This window comes from Eublepharis macularius, chromosome 9, assembly GCF_028583425.1.
Source record: "Eublepharis macularius isolate TG4126 chromosome 9, MPM_Emac_v1.0, whole genome shotgun sequence".
Taxonomy (NCBI): Eukaryota; Metazoa; Chordata; class Lepidosauria; order Squamata; family Eublepharidae; genus Eublepharis; species Eublepharis macularius.
Window position 1 is genome coordinate 35,197,143 of NC_072798.1, and position 24,945 is coordinate 35,222,087.

Consider the following 24,945-nt stretch of genomic DNA (forward strand, 5'->3'; position numbering starts at 1 on the left):
TATTGACAATGTACTTTCAATAGGCAGAGTCTACTTTCCAGAGAAGGAGACAGATGTGTGAAATAAGTTGCAAGGCAGCATGAAGTCTGGCTTGAACAGGCTGGGCGTAAATGCTGGGGTGGGAGTGGCCTTCTACCTGCCTGCTGCACTTCAGGCTTCAGCTTTTAGCTCAATGTCTACATTCTGTTGCAGTCACCTGCAGCTCTGAGTCAGTTCTTACACTGACCAACTCAAGGTGCTACACATCTTGTAGGGATCAGATCTGAAATAGCTGATTCCGTTTCCAAAGAAAATCCCATCCAGAGCAATGATATCAGAAAATAACTATTGGTGAAAGGAGGGAGGAAAGCACCCACCTTATCATTAATCACCAGCCTTAGAACATAAGTTCCCTGCTGGATCAGTCCAAGGGCCCATAACTAGTCCTGCCTTTCCTTTCCAATAATGGCCAGCCAGAGGTCTTTAGGAAACTCACAATCAGGGCATGAAGGGTAGAGTCCTTCCCTTTTCTATAGGGCATATGCACACATTTTAAGATGTTCTGAAAAAAGAATCCATGCAATCCATTTCCTTCACTGGGTGTCACTAGGGGCATATATGAATACAATATTTAGAAGCAAATGGAAGAAGCCACAAATAAAGGCGAGAGAGGCAACTGAAAAGCCACACATATTGCAATGTTATCAGAGGTACCCGTTATTGCTCAAAAGGGGATGTTGCTTGCAAAGCTACACTTTAGGTTCTGAGACTCTTGTATTTGATGAAACATTAGGTCTTACCTTTTGAGGGTTTCCCCACACGTCTAGGTTTTTAAACTCAGTTTTTTACAGCCATACAGCAGTTAAAAAGTAAATGACTGTTAAAAAATAAAAGAGAGCCCAAATGGCCTCAGAACGCCTCCACAGGGGAGGGGAGGGCTCCTCCTCCCCCCTCAAGCCATCCCCCCCATCACAATAGCACAGGAGGAAATTTCCCCCTGTTTTTACTGCTCCACGTGCACAAAATACTCCACATGGAGCAGAAAAAACAGGGCAAAAATTTCCTCCCTTGTTATTTTGACATGAAGAAATGGCTTGAGGGGGGAGGGAGGAGCCCCCCCTCCCCTCACAGAGGCATTCTGAGGCTGGTCCCAGATCCAACTCTTTAAAAACCTGCACGGCTAACTTGGCCCTGAGTCTCTGTTGTCATGGAGGCAATAAACCTGGTTCTGGACTATACCACTTCAGATTGCAGGGAGAAAGAGGGAGGCTCTTGAGATTCAATGCTATTCCATACAAAAATATCCTCTGCTCTTAGAAAATGAGCATGCCAGGCCATAATCCTTCTTTCAGACATCCAGTATTGTGTGCAGGGATTTTTGTTTTTGCATGGCAGAGGAGAGGACGATGTAAACTACTTTGAGGCCCCCTTAGGGAGAAAGGTAGGGTATAAATGAAGTAAATAAATAGAGGAACATTCACTCATGTAAAACTCCATCTGTAGCCATAAGTGGAACTGTCCAACACAAGTTTACCACTTCAGAGAGAACTAGTCTCAAGACTCCAGATTTGCCGACTTTCCAGAGCTGCTCTTTCTTTCTCAGCAGGCAATATATAATAAAGAAAAAATGGCAGGTCTTTTGCTGATTAACTTTATTTTCTAATGGTTTTCCTGATCCCTACCGTATCTGTCACTGAAAGTAAGGTGTCTCTTCCTGGGGATTAAAGCACAGCATGATTTCTGCATTATACAATAGGCTACGCACTGCTGTGTCTGACACCTGGAGCTCACACTCCAATCCCTCCTTGCAAGCCCGAGTGTCAGGTCCAAGGGCGGGGTGTAGGGGAACTGGTAGGAAAGATGACTTCCCCCATCCTTTCTATGAAGCCACTGCAGGTTTTGCCCTTCCTCAGCCAAACCACTGGGGAGTGAAAGATAAAGTTGGGGTCCAATCCACAATCTTCTATTTGACCTTTGACATTTGCAAAAACCCTCTTAAGAGACTCGTTTCAAGGTGAGCCTGGTGTTGCATACAAATTTTGTGTAAGTCCACTTAACATGTGAGACATTTCACACCTTCAGGTCCCAATTAGATGGGACAGCAACGGTCCTTCATTTAAACAGCCAGATATCACCCAAGGTTTTTACGTTGCTGGGGCAGACTGGTTTAAATAAAAGAGTCTTTTCTTCTGGCATCGAATCTGGCTCTTGCCTAAACCTGGTTACAACCTCTGGAAGTGGCATAGCTGAAGAATGCAGCTGCACATCCTCTCTCTTGAAGGAGTGAAGATCTGCTCTTTCATCTAAAAGAAATTCCTTTGATGTCTGAGACAAGTACTTCTCACAGTGGATGTGCAAACACAGCACATCCTTGCCTTCTTTCCCCTTTGTCCCTCTTCCCATTTCTTCGGCAACCAGCTGTTCTCTTGACCTCCCAATGCACTGAGAACCTCTCTCACTTTGGGTTTTGTTCTTCCACCCCTGCCGAGGGATAACCCCAGCTCATCCCTCAGCCCCTTTACCTGCAGACACGAAGAAGATGCCGGCACTAAGGATGATGTTATGTCGGGTTTTGTAGAACTCGCTGGCTGCAATGCAGAGTCCACCCATGAAAAGCAGAATCACACTCAGGATCGGAAAAATACTAGAGGCCCTCACAGCCCCTGTAGCAAAGAAAGGGGTGGGTGGGGGAAGGGGAGAAAGAGCAGCATGCAGATGAAAGAGAGAGAGAGAGCGCGGGAACGGAAGACAGACAGATGGGAGAAAATTGGGGAGGAAACAGAATCAAAGCGGAGGGAGAATTGCAGCGAGGAGGGACCAGAAAGGCAGAGCGAGAGAACAGAGGATTCAGAAAGGCAAGTGATACAGGGAGGAACAAGGAGACAGAAGGAGAAGAGAGAAACAGAGTGTCAACAGAAGAAGAGAGCTGTTGCAAATGAACTGTCAACATCTTGGATACTAGAAACAAACAGTGTACTTAGGGCTGGGGGCCAGTCAAGCAGCATTTGGTAGCAGAAGTTCACCCAGCTCTTTTATGCAACCAGAAAGCCAAAAGGCATCTCTCTCTCTCTCTCTCTCTCTCTGTGTGTGTTCAAACAGAAAGTGAAATCTGAGGATTAGAAAGCCACCATCAGTGCTAGATTCAGGGTCTAGATAGTACCTGCAGTCAGCAAAAGTGCTGAGGGAAAAAGCACAGATCATTTTACAGAAGCAGAGGTGGAGGATTTGCCTAAGGTGAGCCAAAAGATATATACCAGGACATACACATGCATGCCCATGCACATATGCTGAAGATGGCACCAATGTATTACACCCAAATGAAGGCAGTCTTTTGTGCCCTCTCTCTTGTCCACTCCTGTCTGCACAGATTCCAACCAGCAGGTGGCACCAGCAGGCAGATGCATAAATAAAATTTCACACAAATGGATGCCACACATGTATTTATACACACACACACATATATATTAGGTTAAGGGTTGTGGAATATGGGTAGCTATGCACATTGCAACAGCTACAGGAAATAACAGTGCTTTACCAATGTTTCCCACAGCAAAGAGGCACGTGCTGATGTCACACTCAGCCGGGGCTCCTCCCTCTGTGCAACATCATATAGATGTTTACTGTGGGATGTGGGAAACACTGTTATTTCCTGCTTTTCATGCAGAATGTCTCAGGTTTACTCCTTGGCATCTCCACTTAGAAAAGGTCTCACCTAGTGGGGAAAGATCCTTCTGTGCCCAACACCTGGAAAACCACTGCCAGTCCAACCAGAAAATACTGAGCTACAGGTGTTTAGAAATGAATGCACTTGCATGCGTGTGACACAGCCACACTTTACCCATTTGCTGCAGGAAATACTAGTTTTAACGTTTGCCATTCAACTATAATGCATACAACTGCAGCTGAGAAGCCTGTTCTTACTAATACAGAGCCCAACTATATATTACGTTTTTTCCATAGATGGTGGCCGTCGTCACACGGGCATCTCTTCCGTTAAATTTACAGCATATAGCGTCCTACCTGTTATCGGCACAGTAACGTTTCTTTGGGTCACCTAACGGCTCTTCGCACCACCAGCTGTCCACACCGAAGCACTCTGTTCTGTTCTCTCTAACCGCGCAGAAGCAGCTCCCCCCCCTTTTTTAATTATTCTGGCGTTTAATTCCGCTATAACGGAATGACAGCATATAAACGTTCCGTTAGAGCAAAACATTACGACCCTTTTGTTTTTCCAACTTTGAAATTATATAAATAGCCCTTTGCCCGCAGAAAACTCCCTGTCTGACGTGATCCCCATCGCTGAAGACTCTGCCATGGCGACTGAGTCATTTTTACTTCAGCGGAAAGTTTGCATTGTGTTATGTTGTTATCGCGTTATAAGGACATAATAAAATTAAAAAAGGGGGAGTCGCAGGAAGAAATGGATTCTGGGATTGAAGGGAGGGCATAGGACGTTGCGAGGCGAAATACATCGATGTGAGGCATTCACACTGAGGCACAAAATAGCGCGACTATCAAGCACAAAGCAGAAGAGAGAAAATCGCTACAGTGTTGGAATAAGGTGGGTGTTTGCCGGGAAATAGCGCCATTTTAGCACTAAATAAAAGCCCGTGTGACGACGGCCGGTGTCTAGATGCCCTGCTCTGACTTCCAGTGTGATGTTAGCTATGAGTTCCCCAATACATGAGAACCCAATTCAGATCAGGAGCATGACATGCAAGAAAAAGAGGCTTAAATATCCCCCTTCCTAGTTTTCCCAACCAAAAATGGTCCTGGAGGGCAATATTCGCCCTAATGGGAAAACTTTTATGTACCCCCCATCAGTACAGGTGCAGCCCCCAATGGGACAAACAGTGCCTGTTTCAGATCAGGAAAACATTATTTGGGGCAAGAGTTAAGTCCCTTCTCTCCACATGCTGTGGTCCCAGTTCAGTTTGGGTTCCTACACACTTCAGAACTGGGTTCTCAGTGGGGAACTTGCAGCAGATATCAGACCAAAAGTCCCGAGGGGGAACGGGGAGAACATGTGGAAAACATAACATGTAATTAATGGAATGTTTATGCTGCACATAGAAGTTCATTGAAAATAGGAACAAAATCAACATAGTTATCATTCTCTAACTACCATGATTGTTCATAAAATGAATAGAGATATTAAATATATGTAAAGACTAGTTCTCTCCCCGCTTGGAGAAAAAAATCCTGTGTTATTTCTAATTTGTTCTCATATTACATCTAGGGTTGCCAGGCCACCTCAACGTCTGGGCGGGGGATAGGGGCCTGGCACTTACCTTGGGGGAGGGGGGTGCGTGCGAATCGCACAGGCGTGCGAACCCCACAGGCGCGATGACATCACTTCAGACATGATGTCATCGTGCAGCCCCTGGGAGCACGTCCAGGCCCCACAGGGGCTCAAAAGGGGCCCAATCCGCGCTGAAACGGGCCCGTTTTGAGGCGCTGTGGAGCTCAGGAGTGCTCTTGCGCTCTGCAGTGCCGCAAAACGGGCCCGTTTCAGCACGGATTGGGCCTGTTTTTGAGGCGCTGCAGAGTGCAGGAGCTCTCCTGCACTCTGCAGTGCCTCAAAATGGGCCTGATTTGCGCTGAAACGGGCCCATTTTGGGGCTCTGTGGAGCGCAAGAGCTCCCCTGCACTCCGCAGCACCCCAAAATGAGCCCTTTTGCCACAGATTGGTCCCATTTCCAGGCACTGCAGAGCGCAGGAGCACTTCCGTGCTCTGCAGCGGCCCCAATCCTGGTGGCTTCTGTGCATGGGAGCACACAGCGCCATGGGGGAGCCCGCAGGGAAGGTGTGTGCCCTCCTGCTGGTTAGGTAAGTGGGGGCGGGTGGGGGTGGGGGATGCCCCACCCCCACCAGGGGTTTGGGATCCCTAATTACATCCCTAAACTTACCCATTTCTTCCCAAATTCTGCATATCCCATAATTCACTAATGTCAGGCGTTGGGGAAAAAGCAGCTTCCCATCTTGGAAGAAAATATGATTCTGAGACTCAGTCCCGGCATGTCCATGGAGGCAGTGCTGGCAGCCGCCTCGAGTGCTGAACTCTGAAGGAGGTGCCATGCCGGCCCCCAACGACCCCCCAACCCGGAAGCAGGCTACGTCCCCACTCGCCTCTCCGCCCCTTGGCCGCTGCTGCCTGCCTCGGCTTGGCTCCCAGTGAGCCAGGCGCCCAGGTGGCACGGCAGCGAGTGGGGAAGTGGGCCACCTCCCTGCCCCTTTGCTGCTGCCACCTGCCTCAGGTGAGGGGGATGCTCCTGTGCGATGACATCACAAGTCATAAGTGACGTCATCATGCAGGGCTGGAGCACGCATGCGCTTTGCGCGTGCACACGGGGCAAGAGTCACCACCTCCTGCCCCAGAGCCCCATGACCACGCTACGCCACTGCCCTTCCCAATCACCAAGAATACTGAAAGCAGGCTGGAAAAGGTATAATTTTGGAGATGTATTTAAAATCCATCATTTTTAAGCCTACAATATCAAGCTGGTTAGCGGGGGAGGGGGTGCAAGTAGGTATCTCACCTCAGGCGCCAGAAACCCTGGCACCGGCCCTGCTGAGACTGACTGAAACTGAGTCTAAACAAGACAATTTATCACATTTCTGATTGTGAGAGAATGTCTAGCTTCAGTACTTGCCACATTTGTTGATCGTTGCAAACATTAATCTGCATTGTAACATTTGAAGGATTTTTTTGAAAAAAAATCCCAGAGCACTGGAGAACGGATCTCATAAGTCATAGCTAACTTTCTAAAGGAAGTTGTAGAAGTTAGTACTTTGAAAAGAGAACCATAGACACAAACAGCTAGATAGTCCCCATTCTTTCAAAAGTTTTGTAATGAGAACTCTATGGCCAGCTGATCCTGAAGGCTTCTTTCCCTGGGAGTATAATGCAAATATTCCAGTTGCCATGGGCCAAAAAAGATTATGGGAATCCATCATAGAATTGTTGGTATTGATTCCTAAGGTGACAAATGCACATGGTAAGTCTTTTGAATGAACTAATGTGTCACATGAAAAAAGAAACGCCTCTGTGATGCCTCTATTGTCCAGACTAGACCTCAGATAATTTTTTTCTGTTAAGCTGTCATGTTTGATTTCAATCAAAATGCCATGGCTGCACAGGGTTAGGCCGTTACCTAGATCTGATTGTGGAAGAGGGCTTAGCCATACATATGCCATGAAAGTGCAGATCCACTTTTGGATATACATTAGCATTCACTGAGTGATGCTCATCTGGGCTTTATTGAAATGACTGGATGCAACTGTTGGTATGGACAGGAATGCCAATCTTGTGCAAGACCTACATGGCAGGCTGGGTGAGACAGGTAAACTGTAAGCAACGTCTGCATTAGTAGTTTACCTTTGCCAGTGGTGAATGTGGGCAGGGATGGAGAGGTATGGGCTATCAGCAAAGTATTATGGGAGTTTTAGAAATGCATGTGGCATTCCTTGGTCAGTGCCAGGCTGGAAGTCTGCAGCCTCTACATTACAAAGGTCTGGGAAATGACACAGAAGTGAACAGAACCAGTCAAATCACATATAAAGAGAAGAGCAGCACAAATCGCAGTGACTTAATCAGATGCAAGAAACAGTTTTATTACAACGCCATCCAGGAAGTCCCAATGCAGTGCTGGCTCTTCATCAGGGGGACATTTATCTGTTTTAAAAAATCTCCCTTTATGTTCTTCAGGAGAATGTTCCCTTGCAAGAGATGGATACTACACAGCTTTTCACAGAGAGCGTACAGGGAGATTTTGGAGCAAGACAGTACTCCCTTGATGAAGAACTGTCACAGTTCAAAATGTGTTGGGAGCCACTGGAGGGTTTTGCAGTCACAATAACAAAAATTTCTGACTCCACTTCAATCGCAGGTCAAGTCACATAACTTTGAAGGGGGTTAAATATTTGCGCTAAGCAAGGTACAAGAAAGGCACAAAGCCAGAAGTGTTAACACCCTTCTTGTGCCCCCTTTGTAGAGGTGGAGGTTTGCTTCTTGAGGCCTCTTCTCTTTTCCTTTTGTGTGCTTTGCACTCACCAAGCAATTCTATTTTCCACCCAATCTGTTAGATTTTTTTCTCCCTATGTGTTTTGCTCAGGTGTACAATTCTCTGTAAGGATTCTCCCTGAATTTGTGTAAAAGTGAAAGGCATAAATAAAGTTATTCAAATAAAGTCCTCATTTACAAAATGAACAGGCACTTAAATATTGGGTCAGCTTTTATACATTCCCTTCAGGACACATCTTACTGCTATAATAAAGGTATTTAGTGCTAACAGTGCTCATTGCTAAAGAAAAGACAGAAGGGATGCCACTCAGGTTTGGTGGACTTAAAAATCCATATTAGATGAGCAAAACAAATATCTCTTGCCTTCCTCAGCTTTCTGGCCATGTTTCAGATACGGTGCTATGCTATGCTAATGACTTCCGGAAAGCACTAATGAGATTTAACAGTGGGGGATGTCAGCAAATGCCAGGAGATGCTCGTTGTCAGTAAATGCCCTACGTACTGAGGGACCTTGGGAGACCATAGGTGTGTCCACCATTTTCCTTTCTCATATATCATTAATTCACCCAACACACAAAAAACAGAGGCTTAGGGCAGCAACAAGAGGGCTTTCCTGGTCTACTTTTGACTGGCTGGGAAAAGTCCATCACTCAAAGGAGATTAAGCAACAATAAGAAGGCAGTTTATGCAAACTATGTCCCGTTGCGTGGATTTTTGCAGTCACGGAGTAGGGCATTTGCTCAGCCCTAAACATATTTAAGAGTACCTGAACAAAAACCCTTCATTAAGCAGAAGAGTAAAAAGAACTAAACTCTTTGTCATGCACATGAGTTTACTACTGGTGTGCAATGTGGGGCTAATCTGTGGCAACAAGAGGGACCAACCTCATGAGTTCACAGCTCTGTAAAAAATCCTGAGAAATGTGTAGACTCAAAAGATTCAAAACTCAGAGGCAGTCAGATCTAGATTTCTAGCATTTAAGGGGTGGGCCTTCCATGCTGTGGCTCGGGTCTGACGTAGAATTTCCATGAGTGCAAAGTGGGGGACATTTTTCACCAATTCCCCCCTCCCACAGGAGACCTCCCAAGTATGGAGTAGTGATCAGAATGTTGGACTAGGATCTGAAAGACTCGGGGCCGAGCTACACATGACGAATGACACTTGAACAGCAAGTGTATTTCTCCCTGTTCACTTGCCCTCCAATCAATCCACTTGCCGTTCAAGTGTCATTTGTCATTTGTAGCTTGGCCTTCGGATTCAAATTCTTACTCTGTCATCGGAGACTGACCTTGGACCAAGCACACACACACAGCCTAACCTACTTCATAGGATTGTTGTGAGGAAAAAATGCAGAAGGGGAGGATGTTGTAAGGCACTTTGGGTCCCCACTGGGTGAGAAAAGTGGGATCTAAATAGGGTTGCCAACCAGCTGGAGACCAGGGGATGCTGGTGTGATGTTACTTCCAGGAAAACCCAGAAGGGATGTCACATCTTGCAGGAGTCACCAGAAACTCTGCGGCCTGGCAACCCTAAAGTAAATAAAAATACAATATTCCTGGGTGTCCCCTTTTCCACAGGAACTGAATTTTGGGGAACATTTTGGGCTGCTGAGCAAATTGACAAAAAGAGCCCCTCCTCCTTGCAGCCATTGAAATTGTAGGTGGGATCCAAGCTCCTATTTGTATACCTTGCCAGACCCCTGTTCTTGGCTTGGGTATATTTGTGGGTGGCAAGACTTCAGAATGATGACGGCTGCTCTTTCACTTTACGAGGCCAGTATGCAATTTTCCCCACAACCACAAGGGCTTAAAAGTGTCTTGGCTGTTTTTGAAATAAATAAAAATTAAATCTGAATTCTTAATAATCTCAAATATATTGTGGGGAAAGGGTAGAGGGCGCCTTCACTCTCTGCCTTCAGCAAGATATAAAAAATGACTTTAGAGGGCATTTGATGGAGAGTGAACTGTCTGAGCTTGCTAATGGGCACTTCTGTTGCTTTTGTGTTCTCACAACTTCTTGTTACTTTGTGAGCTGCCTTGAATCTAAGGAGATAGTGTGGGTAGAAATGTGTTTTTTTTAAAAAAAAATTTATTGAAACATTTGTTGCAACAAATAACTTTCAAGCAATAAACATCATTACAAATCTGACTGGGTAGAAATGTTTTAAACATATTTAAAAAAGGGAACTAGGGGTCAAGTAGACCTGTTGTGGTAGCCATTTTTTTCCCATGCAGACGTCCAGGGGAACCTTAAAGTCTGACAGCGTTTATCCCACCATGGCCGTTGCAAAACTCGCGCGAGAAAACGCGATATTTCGCGTTTTCCCCGGCACGATCCGAAATGTGGCGCGACGTCCCGGGTGCAGTTAAGCTGTCTGGAAACGGCCCATGTGTTTTTGTGAGTCAGAGCTCACCTCTTCAGGTGCTATGAAGAAGGAATATTATACCCGACATTTTAATAGGGAAATTATCAAAAAGGAGGAGTTGAGAGTAGAGATAGGTTTGGTATGAATCCTTGTATAAATCTTTCAGGTGTGATTCTCTGTGTAAGGGACTGGAATGGATGAGGTTGTTACACATAATGGATGATGAGACAGAGAGGTTCCAGCCCTTTCATGGGTCCAATTCTATTTGTATATACAGTAGAGGGTTGGCGGGTATAACAAAAAAAGAAGGAAGGAAAAGGGCAGTGAATTTTCCTGCTTCCCCTCCCTTACCTCCCCTCAGCCACTTTCTCCCCTTTCCCAGCTGTTGAAAGGGACAAAATTTCCTAAAAACATCACTCTTTCTTTCTCCTGCACCCTTTATACTATTAAAATAAGAAAAACCCTGTTGAAGTGGACCAGTATCCTATTTCATGCAGTGGCCAATCAGTTGCCCTGGAAGGCCAATAAACGGAGCACAGAGGTCAAGACCTTCTCCTGATATTGCCTCCTAGCACTGGTATTCAGAGGTTTACTGTCTCTGGATGCGGAGGGACCACGGTTAATAGCCACTGATGGACCTCACTTCCATGAATGTGTCTAATCATCTTTTAAAGCTGTCTATGCTAATGGCCATCACTGTATCCATTGGCAGTGAATTCTACCATTTAGTCACTTGCCGAGTAAAGAAGTACTTCCTTTTGTCTCTCCTGATCTATTACCCATCCACTGAGTGCTCCGAAGTTAAGTAATACCCCCCCTCCCCATTTGCTTTCTATTGGAATTAGGTGGATTGGTCCTAGGAGAATACATTCTTCTATCTTTATACATAGATGGTCTCATAAAAAGCCTTGTATCTTTCTTAAAATTCCACACAGTCTTTGAATGAGAGCCCTTATGCCTGCAATGCTGCTATGCCTTAGAAATTCCACATTTTCCCCGTGACTGCAGGTTCAGACTGAGGAAATTTGTACCTTATAATTTTGGCATTTTTGCTTGCGATGCAGCTGTTAAAGACACAGAAGTCTAGCTAGAAAGGGGAAAAAACCTGTCCTTGATCTCTCTCTCTCTCTTACTTACAGCTTGGGACCATCTGAGCAGGGAGGTAGCCTAATCCTTTGCACAGAATATCCAATGTTCAAAGCAAGGGTGCCCTTAATGAAATCCACAAGCCCCATTCCTGACTCTGCCTTTCATAAGTCACACCTGACCCCCCTCCAGCTTTGCCCCTACAAAGTCTTTTACAAATATTGGAGAGGGTCCCCATCCCCAGTCCTCCCACCAGCTGCTAGTTGTAATTCCAGGAGACTCCAGGCCCCACCTGCAGGTTTGCAACCCTTTTATGGGACGATATAGGCAACAACCAGGAAAGTGCTTAGGAATCTCATGCGCTCTTCAGTTTAGACTACAGACCAAGTCCACCACCAATCTCCTGCTGTAGCTTGATTGTACTGAAATGAAAGAACAAGACCTATGTTCAGAAGAACATTACTTTCTGGTCCCCCACCTCCCAAACAAATAAAACCTCTGCAGCAATAACCCTCTTGGCTTCTGTCTCACTATGTCCGTGAGAGTGGCATCCAGAAAGGAAACTATTCATTGATCCAAGGCTCACCCAGCCAAGAAGAAATAACAGTGACAGGCTAGAGATATCATGGGATGGAAATAATGCACACTGTATTGCGTCTTCCGCTAATGAAGCTTCCCTTGGCCAGTGACATTTCTGCATTAGTCTATCTCCTCTCCACACAGTGTCAAAATAAGATTCTCAGGGGTGTCATCACATTCTGAATTGGAACTTATCCTCTAATCACCTTTTTTTAGTTTCACAGGAGAATCTTCGAGAATTTGTTTATGGCTTTCATTCCTAATTCTTGATCTTCACAAAGCAAAGATAACAAGCAAGCCTTATTTCTTCAGTGAAAGAAGTTCTGCCCCTTCTTCTCCGAGTAGCAGGGCCTCTAGTTAGGGTTGCCAATTACAGGTTGAAAATTCCTGGAGATTTTGGGGTGGAGCCTGGAGAAGGCAGGGTTTGAGGAGGGGGAGGGACATCAGCAGGGTATAATTACATAGAGTCCACCCTCCAAAGCAGACATTTTCCAGGGGATCTTATCACTGTGGCCTAGAGATAAGTTGTAATTCCAGGAGATCACCAGCCACCACCTGGAGGTTGGCAACTCTACTCCAATCTATATAGACAGAATCCAGGCTGGTATATGTGCTCAGAAAGGGGAAGCCAGTGGCTTGCACTGAGGTTATGTGAAAATATTCTATGGATGTTGGATCAGCTTCTTAAAGCTGTTGGTGTTGGAAACAGAGGCAGCTAAGCAGCAAGGGGGCCCTGACCTGGATAGCCCAGGTGCACCTGATCTCATCATATCTCAGAAGCTAAGCAGGGTCAGCATTGGTTAGTAATTAGATGGGAGACTTCCAACGAAGACCAGGGTTGCAGAGGCAGGCAATGGCACACCACTTCTGTTAGTTTCTTGCCATGAAAACCCCAACAGGGGTTGCCACAAGTCAGCTATGACTTGAGGGCACTCTCCACCACAAAGCAGCAAGAGGAAGCAGCAGCCTCTTTGTTGGTGGTCCACAAGAGCAGGTGCCTGGGTAAATATTTGGATATTTATTTACCTCACTTACACCCTGCCTTTCTCCCCAGTGGAAACCCAAAGTGGCTTACATCATTCTCTCCTCCATTTTATCCCGTTGAGGTAGGTGAGTGTGTGTGACTGGCCCAAGGTCACTCAGCAAGTTTCTATGGCAGAGCTGGGATTTGAGCCTGGGTCTCCAAGATCCTTCTTTGCCTGTCTAACCAGTACACCACAGTGACTGCCTGCCCCACCCTGGCTTTCTATAGTGTTCAAGTACATGGTTTTCTGCATAACCTCTGCTCAGTCACCTCAGTACGACGCATACACGATTCTTCAAAGCACCTGCTTCCCATGACTTCTCGCAAGATGCTTTTGGATGACACACCACTGAAGAGGAGCCTCACGTTATCAAATGTATGTCACCAGAAATCACCATAAACATACTCTGGTAAATGTGCATCTGCTTCGGTTAAACTAGATGTGACGGAGATCATTGATCTCCTTTCTTCTTTTAAAGGCACATTACAGCTGCACACAGCCATGATCAGGGCTATGCAGAAAAAGGAAGCAAGATTTTAAAATTCTTTCACTCCACACTGATCACTAATCAACCCACCCCCAATTCTTAGAAAAGAAAAACAGTTGTTTAAAATAAACATGGAAATTGTAGTCGAAACATATCTATAATTTGAGGAATACAGCTTGCTTGTGCTGCCAGACCTCAAACACAGGAATATTACATATCTTCTATTAGTATATCATTTTAAAAACAAATCTATGCACAGATAAATTATTGGTTATGATTTACAGTGAGAACCTAAGGTATTCTTTACAGCTTTTTTAAAAAAACTGCGTTGCTGCAGATGATATATAATTCATTTCAGTTTTGATTACCATGGCTCAAAGTATGTGGCAAATGCATGGGAAAATAAAAACTACAATAATGATCATGGATTGGTGTAAGAAAGAATACATGGTCTAGGGCACTTTGACTAAGTTGACATTATTATTATTGGGAATTGGAAAGGTGGCATTTAAATAGATTTAAGGGAAATTGGATTTTATTTATTCCCAGGCACTGGAATCCAAAACTTTCTGATTCTGTACAACATTATGTATATTTTCACTTAAATGAAAACAAAAAGTATGTTTAAATTAAAACAAGCATGAAAGAAATATAGAGTACAGAGCAGTGCCCAGTGACTGGTTAGGCTGGAACATTGGCTAAAGCTTCACCACTAAGGAAAACCAGAATAACTTCCTGCCCACTTTTTGAAAATCCAGAAAAAGAATAGGTAGGTTCCTTCCCACTTACTCTGAAGCCTGCAATTCCTTTCCCTCTTATTTAATCCATGATGAAACTAAAGCCGAGGAGTGATATTTAACACTATTTGTTCTGTTCATATTACTAAACATGTTCTAAAAGTAAATATAAAGATATGGGCATGATTCAGGGCCGCATACGATATCCCAACTGGCCCCCTCACTCTATGAATTCTGAGGTAGGAATTTTTAGGTCTGTTTGCAAGACCTGATTCAAGCTGTCCAGCAGCTTAGATTTAGCTATAGCAGCCAAGATTTCTTCTCTGATTTAGCATCCAAGACACTACTAAATCTGAGCACCTGCTATGAGTGCAGAAGGTCCCAGGTTCAATACATGGCATCTCCAGTTAAATTATCTTAAGTACAAGCTGTTGGGAAAGGCCATTCTCTGCCCAAGACCCTGGTGAGTTTCTGATGCAAGTCAGAGTAGAGAATACTGAGTGACATGGATCAATGAGTCGCTTTGATACAAAAAGCAGCACCCTGTGTTCCTAAGTTGCTTAATTATAATGCTTGCTAATGTCCAGTGTTAAGTTTGCTAAAACACTTTACTGCATAAGTCTTTGCAAGATCATTTGCATGTGCTAATGATTCAGAACAGAAAAATAAGAACCCAATACACAGCAATTGTGTGTTGTTAATGTAAGAACTTACATCCTGCATGCTATTACGACCAGTGGCCAATCAGAGGTTCACCAACCTACAGTCTTCTCCTTTTGCTTCTACTCAGTATGTCTTACTTAGAGTAGGTGTGTACAACTACACAGAATGGATCTTGACTGAAACTGAGTGGGCCACCCCATAACAACACCAGGCACTGCTCCACTTAGTAATGGCACAAAAATATATATTAGCTTCTTTTTAAAAACTTCCTTACTCATTTATTTATTCATTTCTTGGCTGTCCAAAAGAGGTGCTGCAGGGGTCAGCATTGGCCTGATAGACCCAGCTGTGGGAGGATATGGCCCATGCTCCCTTTACTTCTGCTCCATGTTGTCAAGAGGGGGCAGACAGGGCTACAACAGCATGGCCTTGGAGCCCTGAGAGCTAAGCTACAAGAGACGAATTACACGAGGAGGAGCACATGAAGGGAGTCGCAATGTTAGCCGGGAAGCTGAGTTTTAAAAGACAGGTTGGAAGGCTTTGTCAATTTCCCCTCTCTACAGAGCTGGCAAAGAAGATCTCTGCTCAGAGAGTTTGTTAATTTCCTCTTCACCTCTTAGAAGGGGAGGTGAAACTGACAGAGCCTGGGAGGCAAAGGGGAAATTAACAAACCCTCTGAGCAGAGATCTTCTTTGCCAGCTCTGTAGAGAGGGGAAATTGACAAAGCCTTCTGATCTGTTTTAAAACTCAGCTTCCCAGCTAACATTGCAACTGTCTTCATGTGCTCCACCTTGTGTAATTCGTCTCTTGTAGTTTGGCTCTGAGATGCTGCTGTTGCTCTGATGACAGCACACAGCTGATGGGGGATGAAAAGCAGAGAACTGCACTTTGACCCCTTCCTAGGGGAGGGGAACCTCCCTTGTTGCATCTGAGAGACCTCTTGGACCTGGGCTGAAGTACTGGTTCCTCCCTCCTCCAGTCTTATAGGAGAGCATGCTGCAGGCTACAAAATAGGACTCTGCAGGCCATGTGCTGCGCATCCTTGACTTAAAGATATGTTTGCTACTCAACATGGACATTCTGGATCTAATAATTGCTGTTCATTGAGCACTGATCAAGGGTCAACTTACTGCAGCTTGGCACGGCATGACCTCAATAGTCCCTTCTTCACAGCAAGGCTCTTTTTGGAGGGGGTGCTTGGCAATAGCCCCCTTATCCCACACCGGCTCAAAGTGCCAAGGGGGTGGCAACGTATGACTTACCATTCGTGGCTGTCGTACGGCTAAGTGTGTTGGGTTGGGGAAAGCAATGGTGAACTACCCTGTAAAAACTTCACTGCGAGACTCTGCGGATCTCTCTCGACACGCTATAGGACAGAAAGGCCTGGCAGGGGACGATCTACGGAGTAGCCGAGGGTCGGACGCGACTGTGCGGCTTGGATCAGATCGGATCGGCTTGGCAATAGAGGAGGGCCAGGAGGAAGGGGAGCTTAACCCTTCCCCTGACAGCTGCCCTCCCTAAAAACCTCAGCAGGTTCCAGAACTCCTCCTGAGAGCTCTTTGCAACAGAGCAGAGGCCCTTAGACTAATGAAGTATAACATGTAATTTGACTTCTATAGGAAGAGGAAAAAAATAGCTAGTACTTCATTCTTGAGTCTTCCCAGTCTTTATTGGAGTAAGTCTCTGCATTCACCTCCTTTTCCAAGAGATCTATGCTAAGAGTGGCTTTAGTTTTGCTATGCCAGTGTAGGGTTGCCAATCTCCAGGTGGGATCTGGAGATTTCTTGGAATTACAATCAATCTCTAGACAACAGAGATCAATTCCCCTGGAGAAAATGGTTGCTTTGGAGGGTGGATTTCATGGCATTATACCCCACTGAGGTCACTTGCTTCCCCAAGGCCCACCCTTTTCAGGTTCTACTCCCTAATTTCCAGGAATTTTCCAACCTGGAGTTGGCAATCCTAGGAATTATATAAAATGCTTTGGGGGTGGGGATGCATCAACATGACATCATGTTGGTTTGCCACTTCTGTGCTAAAGTGGAACTGCAGGAAGATGGACAAAGATTTGTGAGAAAAATGATGACTTTCATGCATGAGACATGACAAGAAAGAGTCAAAAGATATCCACAGTGGCAGGGGCAACTGAGAGAGAAACATGGAGGCGAGGAAGAAGGTTCCTGTATCTCCAACACTCTGGAGGTCAGGAAGCTAAGCAAGGTGCTTTTAGTGTGCAGGTAAAATTTTTCTGGCTGTTTTATGGAGGAGAAAGGAAGGGGAACTAACTGTGCAAGACCAAACAAAGTTACACCCTTCTAAATAGATGGGCTTATAGGATATATGATTTTGGGGTAGTCACTATTTCTCAGCCTAACCTACACCACAGGGTTGTTGTGAGGATAAAATAGTGAGACTGTATACACTGACCTGAGTTCCTTTCTGTAAGAATGGGATATAAATATGTGGAATGGAATAGACGACGGAACTGCACGATGCATTTAGAGATAACTAACAACAAGTTCATTCTTCTTCATGAACTTCTTGTTCATTCTAACAAGAAGTCATGTGCTTTGCTTTCATACGCTGTCTGGGTGGCATAAGGGGGGGGGGCTCTACCAGGGGCATCTTTGTTGAGGGTGGGTGGGGCTGGTGGCTTTCAGCAGCCATGCAGAGCTGCACAGCTCTGTGTCTTTATAATATGGCCCTAGGTTCTCAATGGGCTGTTTCCTATGAGCCTAAACTCTACTGCATTGCTGCTTGTATGTCTTATTCTGCTCTGACTGCATTGTTTTTAATAGCATAATTCACCTCAAGTGTCAGTGAGAAAGGTGGACTCTCAATGAAGTATGTAAGTCAATAAATACATTCCTGGATGGTTGCTGTGATACTAAGATCAATTTCTAGTAAGCAAAAAGACAAACTGTCCAAATTCTAAACATTTTCACTATAGTGCAATGGATAATACAACACTTTTCAGCTGTTGCACCAGTGTAGCAATCGCCGTTTGTTTCTAGGAACTGTGATTTTCCTGCTCCACCATTGGCTGCCTAAGGACCATAAACACCTTTTTTATGAAGCAACACATCTTACTTTTAAAACATGGGTAGTGGGTACATAAAGGACCAGAGAGTCACAGGTAAAATGCAGCTCTGGCACTATCTATTCTGAAAGGCACATCTGAATTAAAGACTGGGTGACAGGGAAGGCACAGACATTCAGCTTTGTATTTACTGCAGGGAAACTCCGCCATTTTAAAGAGCATGTGCAACTGTCAGGGTTTTGTGTGCATTTTTAAATTTTGTTTTGGTACCAAAGTTTAAATAGTCAAAAATGTAATAATCAAGCCTGAACCTCTGTCCTTTGTCTTCCATTGCACCTCTCTCTGTTGATCATTGGGACTGCTGGTGCCACAGTCCTGGCTCACACCCTAGTCTGGGATGCTGGCAGTCTCCACATGAGCAGCAGATATATGGGACAGGTGAAGTAACTGGAGAGGCCGACTGGGGAAGAGACTAGTGAATCCTGCACTTCACCAAGTAGCATGGATTTATTTTTCACATGCGGGCAGTATTAGCACTAAAAATAATTTTATTGTTAGTATTTACCCTTTATTGTAAGTATTTAAAAACCCTGAGAAATTATGCACAAGGAAAGCAGGAGAGGCACAGAACGGTGCCTCTGGCAGAACGTTTTTAAGACAGATTCACGGAAGGGTTCCACTCAGGTTTCACGTTTTGCCTCATCCAGCATGTCCATCCTTGGGGGCAATTAGTTTTGTATAATGTCATCCCCAAGAAGCAAAGGGCACTCAAGTGCTAGGCACCCACAATAAGTGGTTCAAAGTGAAAAAAGAAGCTGTAGACTTACGGAGGAAATATTCTGCTGTGTCGGCTTCATACTCCGTGTCTTCGAGGAAGTGATCGATTTGCTTACACAGACCTTTAAAATTCCCTACAATACAAGAGAAGAGACAACAAATGAGAACATCAGAAACTCAGCCAACAGCTTCCTTTCTGTAATCTCTGCTTCCTCTCAAAGGGTCTCTCCAGAGGATTGTTTTGCTTGTGCAATAAATGCATTATCCATTTCTTGCAGGGGATCTAAAAACAGTTTTATTCCAGCCAGCACATCCCCCGCCATTCAGTCACAATATTCTGTTGCTGGAAAATGCAGTCCCCTCCGTCCCCTGTATAGTGCCATAGTCAACGGCATATGGAAGGTGATTATTCTGTGAGTGTCCCATTACCTACGGACTTCGCTGTGTCGAGCCATACACAAATCCCTCTTCCTACTCATGTCATTTTGTGAGCTCTTTTTAAAAAAGAATTTGTTAGAGGCTGAGGGCTCCCTGCTGCACCATTCAAACATTTAAAACAAATTTTAAAAAACCCTAGAATTTCCTACAGAAATATCCCATCTGTTAAAAATGTTTTTCTTTTCTCCCTTTTTTAAAAAAAAGCTTTTTAAAAGCTTTGCGGCCTGGTCTCCAGTTCTGTGTTGCATATCTGCCCTGAAGGTTAAAAAGGAAAGAGACCAGCTACAGCCCTGCTAGCAAAGCTATTATCTTGGCAGCAAAATCACCCTTTGCTCCAACATGCATACGGATGAGCCATCAAAACTGAGTCCCAGTCAGGACAACTGTACTGCTAAGAATAAAAGATGTATATTTTGGTGATCTGAAAAGGCCCTGGATAATGTGTACCTTCACCCACACCTACCCAAATCCATGTCATATTTTTACAAATGAAACGATCATCAACTAAATGATCTACTTCCCTAGTTACGAAGCATGCTGCTGATACAATGTAAGCACTCATATGGACAGATACTTATACTTCATATTTATATACACAGCAACAAAGTGTATGGCAAACATTCAAATATCACAAGCTGTGCACACACTGGAAAAGGCTTCAGTATTTGGTGTAACAACCAGCTATATGGTTGATGTGCAAAAATTATAGCATTTCTGGCAGTGGGAGCGCCTCTTGCCAAGTTGCCATACCCCGGAGAGTGCTAAGATCAGCTGATAAATACCTACTGGCGGTTCCTGGCCCCAGGGAGGCTCAAATGGCCTCAACCAGAGTCAGAGCCTTCTCGGTCCTGGCTCCAACCTGGTGGAACTCTCCGTCTGTAGATATTAGGGCCTGCCGAGATCATTTATCCTTTCAGCAGTCTTCTAAGACAGAGATGTTCCGCCAGGCATATGGTTGAGGCTGGTCTTGTATCCATCTGGTGAGCCTCTCAACCGGTCTCCTGTCGAAGGGAGGCTGTAAAGACATCTCAGCCCCCCATCTGAGTCATAATCCGATCAGAACGGCTGCCCCCCACCATGCACTATCAGTAAGGGTGGATGGTACGGACTGCTATCTTGGAAACAGTATTTTACTGCATTTGATTATTGTTATGATTTTATTGTGATTTGAAATGTATTTATACTCTGTTATAACCCGTACACTGAGAGGCTCCTGAGCCCGTACTCTGGGAGACAGGGCTAGAAGTCAAACAAACAAACAAACAACAACAACACACTACAGATACTATTAAGCAGGGGTCATTTCGTAGAAAAAGAGCTGGAGGAACTCATTAGCAATAACTCATTAGCATATGGCAAGCCCCTTGCCAGCACCGGAGGTGTGTCATTAGCATAACTGATTTTGCATATGCCACGCCCCCTGACATCACCTATCATGGCTGTTTTGGACCCAATCCTGGCCATTCAGAGCCGAAATTGGGCCCAAAATGGTCAGGATCGGGCCGCTGCTGAGCGGGAGAGTGATCCACCACCTGTCAGAGGCTCGATCCGGGCCGTTTTGGCCCCAATCCAGGCTGAAATGGGCCCAAAATGGCTGAGAGTCAGGTGGGTGGGGCCACCTGTCATGTGACCTCTTTGAGGAACTGCCGGAACTGCGTTCCTGCATGTTCCCCCTCGAAATAAGCCCTGCTATTAAGCCAGTACAGTACACATAATTATATCCTCTTAAGTCTAAAGGGGGGTTGTTTAAACCAGTTACTTATCATCTGTATGACCAGAAAGCATAGAGAGAGAGAGTGTTCTCTTGTTCCTGGGCAACAGTCAACTGAACTGTAATTGCTGTATATATTGGTGGAGCTCAGTACCTCTTGGCACAACTCTGTACATAAAATAAATAAGGTGCCAAAATGTTGTTCTTTCCACTACCATTTGATTATCATTTTTGTTGTTGTTTATTATTGCTGTTCTTATTGTTGGGATTATTATTATTGCAGGAAAAAAACTATAGCATTCCCAACCGAAAGATGTCCAACCTCTTTTAAAAAAGAGGAAAAAAAACAACCCCAAGTTTAGGAAGATGGATTGTAGTTTATTATTATTATTTTTTAAAAATAAACCCCTTCTTTCTTTATAAAATAAATGTCCCAATGGCTTACGGAATTCTAGGTCTAGGGCATTCATGCATGATGGGAGCTTTTTGCCAGCCAAATCCCAACGCCCAGTGCTCCTTTCAAGACTTACACATTTATTGATTTCTGTAGGCATATTTATTATTTATTATTTATTTAGCTGCTCTCCCCATTGCAACAAATGATGGTTATTTGTATACCGGGCATGCAAATAGATGTTCATGGAGACCCTAATAATGACAGTAAGAAGCTAAAGGCAGTGGCCATTAAGATGGCAATCACAGACATAACGGAAGGAGAGTGGGCTGAGGCAAGGGGCCGCAGCTGGTGAATCCTGCAACTTGCTTGGCCAACCGATTTCCTAATCTGAGCCTAAAATGATTACGACTCGGGCCTTATGCAGCGCTGCTCTCAGTCAGAACCCGAGAGAAAGTGTGTGTTGAGGAACAGTTCACATACTCAATGAGACGGTCCTTTAGGGATTTGACTCTGGATATTGGATCCAACCTTAGCCAGTTGTAAAGGAAACACAACACAGCCCTCAAAATATCTACTCATATCAAAATAGCCAAAGACACAACTACTCCAAGTTAAATTACCATACAACTCAGTATGTGGGTTCAGAAAATATACCCAAATATATCAGCACAACCAGCATATTGAAGATATTTGTGTGCAGCAGCTAGGGTTGCCAGCTCCTGCTGGGAAATTCCTGGAGCTTTTGGAGATGGAGCCTGGAGAAGTTGGGGTTGGGGAGGGGAAGAACCTCAGCAGGGTATAATTCCACACAGTCTACCCTCTAAAGCAGCCATTTTCTCCAGGGGAACTGATCTCTATGGCCTGGAGATCAGTTGTAATTCTGGGAAGTCTCCAGCCACCACCTGGAGGCTGGCAATTAGCAGTAGCCCACCACAGGGATAATTTCTTTCAAGCTAACACAAGCATTTAAATGTGTGTGTATATTGGCATGGAGAAAATTGCCTGACTTGAAAGATGGGCTGCAGCAAGGGTGCTAACCTCCAAGTAGGGCCTGAAGATCTCCCAGAATTACAATTGACCTCTAGACTTAGGGTTGCCAGGTCCTCCTGTCCTCCTGGTGGGAGGTGGGGGACCTGGCATCTACCTGCCTTGTTGTCTTTTGTGTGCGTGCTTTGCACATGCATGGTCCCGGGTCTGCAAGACGACGTCACTTCCAGCAAGCAATTTCATTGCATGAGCTGTGACTTCCTGGGAGTTCTCCCTTGCTCTGTGGGGTGTGTGTGTGTCAATCAGGTCTGTTTTGTGCCCGTATTGGCCCAGAACGGGCTGCTGTGGAGCGCAGGAGTGCTTCCACTCTCCGCAGCAGCTTGATCTGGCCTAATTTGGGCCCGGATTGGGCCACTGCAGAGTGTGGGAGTGCTCCTGCACTCCATACCAGCCCAATCTGGGCCAATTCTGGCTTGATATGGGCCTGAATTGGGCTGGATTGGGCCCACGGGTGTGCGCTGTGTCACATGGCATTGTGCCCCTGGGAGGCCCATGCCTCCCCTGCCAGCCAAGTAAGTCGGTAGAAATAAACAGTGTGTCGGGGCAGCGGGTGGAGTGGGGAGCGGGGGATCCCCCACCCCCAGCAGGGGACTGGCAACCCTATCTAGACTATAGAGATCAGTTGCCCTGGAGAAAATGGTTGCTTCTGAGAGTGGATTTTATGGCTGAAGCCCCTCCCTTCTCCAAACTCTGCCCTCCCCATGCTCCACCCCCAAATCTCCCGGAATTTCCCAACCCAGAGTTGGCAGAAGCAAATAAATAGCTTGCCATATGTAGCAATTTAAAGAAGCCTCTAGATGTCATCTATTTTACATGCACCAGCCCATACTTGCGTTCTGAGGAGGTTGGCAACCATTTTGTAGAGCTAACAACTGAGAATACTGGTGATTGAAGTGTTCAGCTTATGCCTCACTGGCCAAACAATAAATGACTTTTTAAAGGGTATGTGACATCAGCACTGAATCATGGTTATTGAAACCGAAGTCAACTTCCTCTACATATCCTGACTCAGCTCCATTATACTTTCTATTGTTGGATGAGGCAAAAGTTGGCAAGCCATGTGGAAAGATTTCTCCCTGTGTGTTCTCATCCTACTCTGCCCTATATTCTCCCTGCATCATTCATATAATATATCCAGAATTTTAACTTGTTCATCCTAGTACTGATTGTGATTGCTGTGCGACATGTGGCTATGCCCAGGTAGAGCCACCATTATGTCCCATTTGACTACAAATTGGTGATCCAGCAACCCACAAAGATCATCCAAGGTCGAATAGAATAGAATAGAATAGAATAGAATAGAATAGAATAGAATAGAATAGAATAGGAGGGGGCCGTGCAAGGACTTATTTATTATTTACTTATTTTAATCAATTTATATTCTACTGTCCTTGCAATTGGAGAAACTTGCAGGGAATATCTCATTTCCCCTCCCCCATCATGTCCTTTCCCCTCTTTCTGCTCCCCATAGCCTTACTTCCTGTTCCTATTTCTTTTTTAAAATCATTTTTATCATTTTACTTTTTTTAAAACTCTCAATGTATTTTTTTTTAGATTTTAGATTTTTCTGCAAACCTGGGGCATTTTTCATGTGTGTAGGAAAATCTGTCTTGTCCACTCATGAGTCATGACTCCAGTCTCTGGATTTAAATATCCAAGATCAAGGCTACTTGATTATTAGTATATATGATAGAAATAGAGAGCCAGCATGATATAGAGGTTAGCGTGTTGGACTATCATCTGGGAGACCTAAGTTTGAATCGCTGCTCTGTAATGGAAGCTTGCTGGGCAATCTTCTGCCTGTCACACACTCTTAGCCTAACCTACCTCACAAGGTTGTTGTGAGGATTAAATGAAGACGACAGGAATGATGTAAGCTGCTTTTGGGAAAGAAAGTCAAGGTATAAATGAAGTAAGTAAATGAACAGAAATTTTGTAGCATAACAACGAACTGAATCCATACTTTCCAGATCCTGGGCTAGCCCCCAAACCCAGGGACAGCTTAATAATGGATGCTGGGTTCCCTACCCTATGGAAACTTCTGGAAGTCTACCTGATCACCTTGCTTCATGTCCTAACATCTGAGAAATGAGGGCTCTGTATTGGTCTAGAATACATTTGTTATCATAGGTGCAATGGAAATGATAAAGGGTGATTTCACACGTCCTGGCATAGCGCTATAGTCACGGACTGGTGCAATTTCTGACATCATCATGCCACGATGCTGTTCTCGAGATGCGATGATGTCAGAAATCGCACCAGGAAGACGCTCTCGGTCCGTGAGTATAGCGCTATGCCGGGACGTGCGGAATCACCCAAATTCTTACATAAATATCAGGGTGCAGACATTTTTGAAAAATTTAGGAGCCAGCTTTGAAAATGGGAGATACAGAACCCTAAGTGCTGGAGTGACAAGAAAGCTCCCGCATTTGCTGGTGTGTTCTGGTTCCTCCCACATGGGAGGCTGAAAAGAGTACTTTAACCTTGCAGTAACTTTCAAGCATTGGTGGTCAGGCACCGGTCTCAGATGTGTGCCTCGGTTTTTGTGTTCCTTTCCCCATATACATGTAAGTCAATTGTAGAAATTGCTT

At 44.9% G+C, this 24,945-nt stretch overlaps 1 protein-coding gene across 1 annotated transcript in view; it reads right to left on the bottom strand.

The window, feature by feature from the left end:
* Nucleotides 1-24,945, bottom strand: part of CACNG2 (calcium voltage-gated channel auxiliary subunit gamma 2) — a 146,960-nt gene that overhangs the window by 10,864 nt on the left and 111,151 nt on the right. The window contains exons 2-3 of the mRNA XM_054989061.1: nucleotides 18,812-18,895; nucleotides 2,502-2,642 (exon numbers count right to left, since the gene is read on the bottom strand). Coding sequence (XP_054845036.1) covers nucleotides 2,502-2,642; nucleotides 18,812-18,895 — 225 coding nt within the window. The remainder of the gene's footprint in view (nucleotides 1-2,501; nucleotides 2,643-18,811; nucleotides 18,896-24,945) is intronic.